At 33.5% G+C, this 10,901-nt stretch overlaps 1 protein-coding gene across 2 annotated transcripts; it reads left to right on the top strand.

Moving 5' to 3' along the window:
* Nucleotides 1-1,951: 1,951 nt before the first annotated feature.
* Nucleotides 1,952-10,757, top strand: tnfsf14a (TNF superfamily member 14a). 2 transcript variants are annotated; one of them, XM_077526023.1, is made up of 5 exons: nucleotides 1,952-2,271; nucleotides 4,033-4,066; nucleotides 4,407-4,478; nucleotides 4,641-4,709; nucleotides 10,096-10,757. In XM_077526023.1, exons 1-5 carry the CDS (start codon nucleotides 2,077-2,079, stop codon nucleotides 10,476-10,478), a joined length of 753 nt encoding a protein of 250 aa, XP_077382149.1. In that variant the 5' UTR covers nucleotides 1,952-2,076; the 3' UTR covers nucleotides 10,479-10,757. The 2 variants fall into 2 exon arrangements, with proteins under 2 accessions (XP_077382149.1, XP_077382154.1); XM_077526028.1 differs by lacking the exon at nucleotides 1,952-2,271 and adding an exon at nucleotides 3,688-3,742.
* The last annotated feature ends 144 nt before the right edge of the window (nucleotides 10,758-10,901 follow it).

Raw genomic sequence — 10,901 nt, 5'->3', positions numbered from 1 at the left:
TCAGACGGAGGTCCTCCTGAAGGATGTGTCAGGAAGTTCAGAAGATCCCCCTGGCTCATTATCTGGAGCTCCAAAATATTTTAGAAAGATAAACCTCCTTAGGTTATTAAGTAACTAGACCATGAGTGAATATTCCTATTTTTTTAAATTACAGTAGTATTGCAGTAATACATCCATCCATTGTCTTAACCGCTTGCAGTAATGCAAAATATTAATTTAAATTAATCTGTTTTTATACTTAAAAATTGTGATGCACAGTGCTTGTACCCAATTACAAATTTCTACAATAATTTACATATTATACTAGTTGAACTAGGGGCTGGCCAAGAGAAAGTTAACATCTATAAATAAATGCCCGAGGCTAGCAAAACAAGTAAACAAACTTGCTAAAAATAAAATAACATGGGAGTTCCACCTCCAACTACACATCACCAACAAGTCCCTTACCTTTCTCCTTTTCCCGTTTTTCATCTTCAGTTTTCTTTTTCTTCCGTTTTTCCGCGAGATAGCTTCTTTTTGATGACATTACGGTATCTGTTTTATTTAGTAGTACTCTCACTAATGGGAAGGGTAGATGGGTCGCTGTCAATCATTCTCACACAGCGACGTTACTGACGAAGCGTCACAAACTGACACAAAAACCCCAGACACTGCTTAACATCACAGTTTATTTTATTTATCCTATGTTTGTTTCTTAACTCATTTGCTCCCAATGACGTATAAATATGTTCTATTTTAAATATTACCAGTGTCCCAAATACATATTTATACGTATTTGTTTTTTTTGTTTTTATGCTAGAGCATACAGAAGTCTTTGATGTAGCCTCTAAACTAAAGATAATGGTTAAAGCAATGGTGGTTATTACAAAAACGGCCAACAGGTGGCAACAGCGTATAAGATTAACCAGGGCCATGTGGTAACAAGCTGTTTTTCCCCACAGTTTGAAACAGATTTGTGAAACTGAAAATGATGAAACTGAGCTATATTCTAATGCTAATTGCTGCAAAACGGAAACAGATAGAAATATACTTTTTTTTTTTTTTTACCTAATGAATCAAATCAAAATCAGTCAAAATCCAGCAAAACAGCAGGGAGCGAAGGGGGTTTGCTTCAGTGAAAATGGCTGGGAGTGAATGAGTTAATCAAAAATGGGGTATGATAAAAAAAGAAAAAGAAAAGAATATTAGAGAGAGAATAAAGACGGGACATTTTAATAATCCTCAGGTAAGACTGCACATAGAGCTTGGGGGCCCCCTGGTGGCTTGGAGGCCCTGGGCAGCTGCCTACTTCGCCTATAGCCAAAAAACGACTATGCCGTGACACCTGGCTACATGTCACAATGTACCACTAGGTAGGAAAGTGAAGGTAGGTATGGTGGATAGAAAAAGTCTGCACACCCCTGTTCATATGACAGATTTTTTTTTGTGATATAAAAAATTAGACCAAGAAAAATTGTTTCAAACACTTTTGCCACCTTTAATGTTAACAAAAATCTGTAAAAATCACTTGATCTGAAAAGGAAAACTTTTCAAGCAAGTGAGGTAATCTTGTTGCATAAGTATGCACACCCTTAGGATGTGTCCAAGTTCATAATTAACCTATCACATTCAAACACATGTTGAATGGGAGTCAGCTCACCCATGCCATCTTTGAATATGCCTCTGATTAACCCCAAATAAAGTTCAGGTGTTCTAGTAGGCTTTTCCTGACATTTTGACCTGCTCCAAAAGCCCCTCCACTCCAGTTCCCAGTTCTAGCTGAAGAACTATTTGAACAGTTGTAAAAGATGAATAAATACAACTGAACTGTACGCAACACACGAATGGTACTGGCTGAAAATTCAGGTGACATCACTGTTACATTATGCACAGTTTGAACATTCAGTTGAGTCATTTGCGGCTATCAAGTCAGAGCCCTGCACACAATCACACGTAGTGTACTGCCGCCACAGCACAGACACTTGTGTTGCTGGAACAACCACAAAGAAGCCCTCCCTTTTGCTCCTTTTCTCACCTCTCAACCACCCCATCTGACTTTTACTTTTATACTCACAATAGGTTTGCTCCCGTGCAGATATGAGGCTCCAACCATCCGTGTACACGGTGGACAGGCACGCCGCCAGCCCTCCGCTTCCCCCCCGAACGGGCCGGGACCGGCGATGTGGCGGCCTGGCTCAGACGCTTCTCTTCGTTCTGGTGAGCGTGGCTCTGATGGGGCTCGTCCTGGAGGCGCTGCTCATCTTCTACCTGCATACAAGTCAGTCCCTACAGGTAAAGAAGACCGTCAATGTCCCTGCGCACACATCATCAATGGGTCGGTCCGTGGATCAATTATGTAGATTTCACTACCTGGAAAAATTACATTTTTTTTTTTAATTTCCTAAGATTTATCTATTATCTATTTGCTATTAAATTAATGTAATTTTTAAACCATTTTTCATTTCACATTTCACATTAAGTTAGATTTTACTTCCCAAAAAGGTCACCGTAGTTTTTTTTTATTTTTATTTTTTAATCCATTTCTTAAAAGGAATTATCTATTTGCTATTAAATCAATGTAATTTTTAAACTATTTTTTATTAACATGATTTGTAATACGATGTGTTATGTTTGTATGTAGATATGTTTGCTTTACCATTTCTTTACCATTAAATGTATATATCCATCCATTTTCTCGGCCACTTCATCCTCACAAGGGTTGCGGGGGATGCTGGAGCCTATCCCAGCTGGCTTCAGGCAGTCGGCGGGATGCACCCTGAACCGGTCGCCAGCCAATCGCAGTAAATGTATATATTACAAATTAATTCAACATTAAATGTAGTTTGCCTTTTCAACCAATTATATACTTTTTAACCAATTACTTACATGACATGAATTTTGTATTTGAATGTTTTATAATCATTTAAATATATTATTCCTTTTCACAATTTATTTAGCATTAAATGTATTTTATTCTGTTTCCTTTCTTAATTTTAAAACCGTTATATGTATTTTGTCATTTTCTTAATAAATTCACCATTAAAGATTTTATTAACGCATTTGATTTCTTAAAAACAAAAATTGCCATTAAATGCATTTTTAATATATATATTCAACTTCATTTTTGTTTTAAAATTTTATTAAATAAGTTAATGGGAATTATTAAATAAAATTATTCCATTATGTTTTATTTTTTAAATTATTAATCATTATGTATCTATATGTATTTTATCTTAACTACGATATTTATCTAACCAATTGTTTAAGTTTACATAAATATTAAAACTATTTCATTTATTTTTATTGTTTTTAATTATTAACCATAATGTTTCTATATGTATTTTATCTTAACTATTTATCTTACCAAGTGTTTAAGTTTACTTTATACTTAATAAAAAAAAAAACTTATTCACCATTAAATGTATCAAAATTTATTCTTAATATTCTGTTTACATTTATCCATCCTTCCATTTTTTTCACCGTTTGTTTACATTTAGTGACGACAAAATGTTTTTACTTATTATGTTATCTTTTTTCTCCAATTGATTGACATTCAAATCATTTGTATAAAAATGATTAACCATTAAAATCTACTTCATTTATTTTTTTTTGTCTTTACAAATTCCCTCAAATCCGCATCAATACGCCGATCACAGCAATAATCTTAAAGTGATATATCGTTCAGGAATCACATGATGTGCGGCAGCCATTTTGACTCATGTTACTACTACATGTGATTCCAAGTTCTTCAGAGGTGACGAAGGTTCGCAGTTGTGCTTGAAGTTATGGCCGGTGGATTTATTGTTACTGTTTCATAATACATTACATAGTGTATGAAGATCAAAATGAGTGAGCTTTTCCTGTCGGGGGTGTTGAGGTTGCTCGTCAATGGCAAAAGACAAACTGTACACGGGGGGGACTGTGGCGAAAGGAAGTGGTCTAGTTCCTGTTTCCGGACGGCCTATTGTCTTCTCACAAAAGCATCACTAAAGTGCATCTTACTGTAATGTAATGTAATGTAGCCGATTTGACATGTTTGAATTTGTTTTGCAGAAACCATCAACATTGTTCTCCAAGATGACTGCAGGTATGATGTAGCACATTTGAATTCAATTCACGGTATAATATATTCATCATATAATACATATAAAAAGTCTACATGTCAGGAAAAGCCTACTAGAACATGTGGAAATGATTTAGTGTTATCAGAGTCCCTTGAAATGGCAGCAGGTGTGACTCCTATTTAACATGAGTTTGAATGAATGTGATTGGATAATTATTGGTTATTTTTTGGTTATTTTTTTTATCACTCAATGGAGTCAGGTTACATGTTGCATTTATTTCACAAATTGCTCGTAATCAAAAAGGGGTGTGTAGAGTTTTTATATGTGGAAATGATGTCACTCTTTTTCCGCCTCCCCCAACAGAAACAAACGCATCTCCTCCTCATACTTCCACTCATCACAACCCTCTTTCCAAACCACTCACACGACGTATGGGTGAGTCTAACATGTGCTAGGACATCAAAAGAGGATGATTATTTATTTTTTTATTTTTTTTATTTATATCACACACACCTGGCGTTCAAACACGAGGCTTGTGTAGACTTTTTCTATCCACTGTAAACAACACTTTTTTTTTTCTTCTTCTTCACCTAACAGAAAAAAACGCACCTCCTCACACTTGCGCTCCTCATCCGCCTCTTTCCAAGCCAGTCGCACGCCTGATGGGTGAGGAGGACAATTTTTTTATTTCAATGAAAGCAAACAAGAATAAGGTTGCTATAAAAAGCAAAAAACTGCCGACTGTGACAAACTCGACTAAAACATGAAATGGGCACAAGATGGATCCAAAAAAAGAACTGGGTTGAAATGTTGTTTGTTGAAGAAAATAACACTTCCTTTGATTCACTTGGAGATGAAGTCATTTACGGTATTTGCATTACTATTTTGGAATTTTTGAAACACTACATTTTTAATTAATTTAATGTGTAATATTCTGACATATGTTTTGTGGACCAACTTGACCCTAACCTATCTTATCCATCCATTTTCTTGACCGCTTATTCCTCACAAGGGGGGTGCTGGAGCCTATCTCAGCTGGCTCTGGGCAGTAGGCGGGGGACACCCTGGACTGGTCGCCAGCCAATCGCAGTAACCTATCTCGTTTTTTTTTTTTAATTATTTATTTTTTTTATTTTAAATGTATGATGTATTAGTTATGTAATTAATCTTATAAATAGATTTTTAGTACTTTAATTGTAACTTAAATTCATTGATTTATTTTTTATTGTGGCTACTCCCACCATATATGAACATTTCCGTGTTTTCAAAATAAAGATACCATCTAAATATTTTTAAAACAAACTCAATAATTTTTTCTCTTTTATTGTATTATTATATTAACTTAACATCATTTCAATTGTTTAATATTCTTTTTTTTTTTTTTTTTTTTTTTTTTTTTTTTTTAAACAGAAAACAACAACAATCAAAAGAGAAGAAAATCCCAATAAAATAATCATTCAATCAATCATAACTTACATGTTCAAAAGGGAGTAGGAAGAAGTTAAAAACTTATCTAGTCCTACCCCTTTTACTCAATATATTTAAACTTATTTCATTATTAATGCAATTTTAATTTACTAATTATTAAAAAAATCAAAATAAAATAATAATAATAATAATAAATGATATATATAATCCAAGTTATATATATATATATATACATATATACATACATACACACATATATATATATATATACACATACACACATACATACATACATATACACACATATACACAAGTGCACTTAACATATTCACATTTACCAAAAACATATATACATAAATTTACTAAACATATACCATAATACCTATCTAGATCATTTACACATACTCACATGTACATTTTTCATATTCTGGTCTGACATAGATAATTTTTTTGAACTTTACTTTTAAACATTTTTTTAAACTCCAGCATTGAGTCACAATTTTTCAGAGCAATTTCCAAATGATTCCACAGATCAACACCTTTTACAGATACACACCTTTGCTTAATATTTGTTCTTGTTTTGGGTTTTTTGTACACACTTGTACCCCTTATATCATAAGGACTGTGTCTAATTTCAAATAACTTCTGAGTACTGTGGCAGAGTAAATTGTTATAAACTTTATACATTATTTGTGCTATTTTAAAATCCACCAAGTCATAAAATTTCATTGCATTTAATTTAATAAATAGTGGATGTGTTGGTTCTGTATATTTTGATCCATTAATAATTCTTATAGCTTTCTTTTGCAATTTGAAAACGGTGTTAGTATTTGTTTTATATGCCATTCCCCATAATTCCACACAATAGGTCAAATATGGTAATAATAATGAACTATATAATATATATAATGATTTCATGTTTAAAACATCCTTACTTTTATAGAGTATCCCTATGATTTTTGACATTTTCCTTTTAACAGTTTCTATGTGTGGCTTCCAACATAATTTATCATCGATAATAACTCCAAGGAATTTATTTTCATTCACCCTTTCTATTTCAATTGAATTCACCATAATTTTAACTTGATGAGTGATTTGTCTAGTGCCAAAAACTATGAACTTGGTTTTATTTAAATTCAATGATAATTTATTTACATCAAACCATTTTTTTTAATATATTCAATTCATACTCCACAGTAGTCAGAAGCTGCTTCAGGTTTTCTCCTGAACAATAGAAAGTTGTATCATCAGTAAATAAGACACTTTTCAATATTTTTGAGACATAGCAAATATCATTTATGTACAGTATAAATAATTTAGGGCCAAGCACAGACCCTTGGGGAACTCCATGAGTGATCTTCATGTGTTCTGATTGTACATTATTAAACTGCACATACTGATATCTATTTTCCAAATAACTTTTCATCCACTTATAAGCTAAACCTCTTATTCCATATTTATTTAATTTATTCATTAATATAGAATGATCTATAGTATCAAAAGCTTTTTTTAAATCCATAAAAATCCCAACAGTAAATTTTTTATTATCTATTTCGGTAGATATTGCTTCTACAAGCTCCATGACTGCCATTGAGGTGGTCCGTTTTTCTCTAAACCCATATTGGGTTTCACTTAAGAGCTTATGTTTCTCAATAAAATTATCCAATCTATATGAAAATAATTTTTCTAGAATTTTTGAGAACTGTGGCAACAATGATATTGGTCTGTAGTTATTAAACGTGTGTCTTTCTCCACTTTTATGAACAGGAATGACTTTGGCTATCTTCATTTTTGATGGAAATATACCAGTTTTAAATGATAAATTACAAATATATGTAAAAGGTTGTACAATATATTTCATAATACTTTTAACTAATGTCATATCAATGTTAAGACAGTCAGTAGACTTTTTATTTTTTAATGTTTTCACAACATTTAATACTTCTATATCATTAACATCATTAAGAAACATTGTGGATGAATTATTTACAATGTTCTTATCTATTTCACGTTTGTTTCTTGGCTCTGGGATTTTGTTTGCCAAGTTACTGCCCACGTTAACTAGATATTCATTAAAATTATTAGCTATGTCAGAAATTTCATCAATTACCATATCGTTATCTTTTATAAAATATTGTGGAAAATTTGTTTTTTTAGAACTTTTTTTAATTACATGATTTAGTGTTTTCCATATTTCTTGTGTATTGCTTTTATTCTGTTCTAATAATTCATGGTAATAATCTTTCTTTCTTATTCGAATAATATTTGCTAATTTATTTTTATAGATCTTGTACTTTGTTTCAGCTTCCACAGTTCTCAATTTAATAAATCTTTTATATAAATTATTTTTCTTTTTGCATGCATTCTGTATTCCCTTCGTCATCCATGTCTTATTTGGACCTTTATACTTTCTTGTAATTTTAATTGATGGACAATGTTTATTATATAAAGAAATAATGGTTGACTGAAATTCACTATATGTAATATCAGGATCGTTATTTGAATAAACCTCAGACCAGTTGTGTTTCTCTAAATCCAACTTAAAGGCAGCCATGGAGCGTGTTGTTCTTGCTCTAGTTTCAAATGTGTAAGTAGTCGGCTTCATTTTTTTATCAAAATAATCATAAAAAATTGCAAAGATCGGGAGGTGATCACTTATATCATTAATAAGGAGTCCACTTTCTATTTTAAGGTCAATTTTATTTGTGAATATATTATCAATTAGTGTAGCTGTATCGATTGTTATTCTACTAGGTTTTATAATAACAGGAAATAAACTATTACTATACATCATATTTATAAAATCAGTTGTCTTCTGATGTCCATTAGGATTTAATAAATCAATGTTAAAATCACCACACAATATTCGCAATTTTTTATCATTTGTATAACTAAGGATATCTGTTAACTTATCGTTAAATGTATCAAGACATGATCCTGGTGTCCTATATATACAACTTATAATTACGTTTGATATATTTTTTATGTGAACTTCAATAGTTACACATTCCATTACATTATCCACAGTAGTAGTTAGATGTTCAATTTTACTACATTTGAAAACCTTATCAACATATATTGCAACTCCTCCTCCCCTTCTGTTTTCCCTATTCATTGTAAACAATTCATATCCTTCCATTTCTATATCGCTTATTTTCTCATTATCAAGCCATGTCTCTGATATGGCTATAATTTGGAATTTATTTATTTTACTCAAGCATTTTTTAATTTCTGTAAAGTTTTTATATAGACTTCTACTATTAAAATGTATGATTGAGAATGCACGAAAATCCTTACTTACATTTGCATTGAATTGCTCATTAGTGTGGTACTCGCAGGCAAGGTCATAGTTGTTACTACATAAAAATTTATCTGGATCAATGCCATTTTCTGGATCAGATGTCTTATGTTCCGTATAATCAAATATTTGTAATTTTTTTGTGTTTGGGTATAGATTTTCCATTCTAGTATTTGTCAACTTTTCGTCATCAAGTGTACTGTGTCTTCCTTCATTTTATTGATGAGTTGTGTTGGTGCAAGTGTCTGGGTGTGCTTGTACGGGGATGAATTATAAGCTTGTCGTATTTTAGGTAGGCAATATCTCCTCTTTCCCGTGCTGCTTTCATTTCTGGTATAAGCTCTTTCCGTTTTTTTCGAACATTATGGTACTTCATTATGGTACGGTGGTGTTACTTGGATTATTATCTTGGATATATCTATCGTTTCATTAATTGTCTTAATTTGGCACAAAAAAAAAAGATCATTTTATACAGTACATGTCTACATACATTATTTTAAATGTCTTATTAATAGGAATAATCTTTATTGCAAAGGTCAAACAAGAGCATACAAGTACATAATTAAAAAAAAATAGATAATAAAGCAGGGTGGCATGGTGGATGAACGATTAGCACGTCTGCCTCCCAGTTCTGAGGACTCCGGTTCGAGTCCAGGCTGCGGCCTTTCTGGGTGGAGTTTGCATGTTCTCCCCGTGCCCGCGTGGGTCTTCTCCGGGTACTCCGGGTCTCCTCCCACATTCCAAAGACATGCATGGCAGGTTAATTGGGTGCTCCGAATTGTCCCTAGGTGTGCGTGTGAGTGTGGATGGTTGTTTGTCTCTGTGTGCCCTGCGATTGGCTGGCAACCAGTCCAGGGTGTCCCCCGCCTACTGCCCAAAACCAGCTGAGATAGGCTCCAGCACCCCCTGTGACCCTTGTGAGGAAGAAGTGGTCAAGAAGATGGATGGAAGATAATAAAGCAGTACAGCAATGTATGTAAGTTATTTGATGAACTTTTAATCATGTATTGCAGTTTTCTTTTTCTCATTTTAATTTGACCTCTTCACCTCTAGTGCATTTCAAGTTCATCCTGAAATCTCACTCAAAAGCTCAATAATCCTAGTTTCTTGCTATCTTTTTTTTTTTTTTTTTTTTTTTTATAATGGCATTCATAGAGTTTCTTGGTTTTTATTTTCTTCAGGTATCATTCAGACAAAAGTCCGCCCAATGGATCCCTAAAAACCCCCCCAAAAAAACAAAAAAAAAACATTAGTGTATAGACTTTTGGATCAGTGTTAATGTTAAAATAAGTCTTACAGAGAGTATTGATGGTTGACTGTGTGCAGGTGGCAAAGATGTGGGCAAAGGCGTCTTAGGCTGGAACCTTATTTCTGAACATCTCCTCCGCGGCATAGACTACAAGGACGGAAATCTGCTAATCCGCCGGGAAGGCTTCTACTTCGTCTACTCCAAATTGTCCTTTTACAACCCCGGTGTCTTCCACCACATGGTCATGATGCGCACTCACAGGCACTCCAGCGCCATCCCGCTCTTGCGGGCCAGAAAATATTCCTCCGCGGCAGACGACAGCAAGGACAATGGCAACACTTTCCTGGGCGGGGTCTTTCATCTGCACAAGGACGACGCTCTGTTTGTCAAAGTCAGCGACGCCTCCAAAATAGTGCGACTCGTCACTTACGAGAGCGTCTTCGGTGCATTTATGATATAAACGGTGTCGTGTTATGCCTACTTTCAGCCATTTTAGACGCTGTCATTCAAGTTTTTGTATCGCCTCTCTGTGCATGTCTAATATAAAAATATTGGTTTGGCGCCACCTTGTGGCATCTAATTGTGATTAGAAGCCTTTTGTGGGGTGAGGTGTCAACTACTCCAAGATTTTTTTTTTATCTTCTAGGTTCTAGGCAGGGCTAGATTCTCAATGTGTGCCATGAGAAATCATTAGGTATGCCTTGGGAAATTATCTAATGGCAATTATTGACCCCCCCCCCCCAAAAAAAGGAAATCTCATTAAAAAAAATAAAAATACAAAAATGATCTAATTTGTTAGTCAGAAAAATTGTAATGTGAATTATAAGAAGAAGTAGTTGCTTGGCCAAGTCGACTACAAGCACATCTTGCTCTGTTTTTCCAT

The sequence above is a fragment of the Festucalex cinctus genome, chromosome 1, assembly GCF_051991245.1.
Source record: "Festucalex cinctus isolate MCC-2025b chromosome 1, RoL_Fcin_1.0, whole genome shotgun sequence".
Taxonomy (NCBI): domain Eukaryota; kingdom Metazoa; phylum Chordata; class Actinopteri; order Syngnathiformes; family Syngnathidae; genus Festucalex; species Festucalex cinctus.
Note: the sequence above shows the minus strand (reverse complement) of the source record. Positions and strands in the feature narration are given on the sequence as shown.

Coding starts and splice junctions, on each gene's coding strand:
- tnfsf14a (XM_077526023.1), top strand. CDS start 2,077: ATGAGGCTCCAACCATCCGTGTACACGGTGGACAGGCACGCCGCCAGC. Junction 4,067..4,406: donor GTTCTCCAAGATGACTGCAG/GTATGATGTAGC, acceptor CTCCCCCAACAG/AAACAAACGCATCTCCTCCT. Junction 4,710..10,095: donor GCCAGTCGCACGCCTGATGG/GTGAGGAGGACA, acceptor GACTGTGTGCAG/GTGGCAAAGATGTGGGCAAA.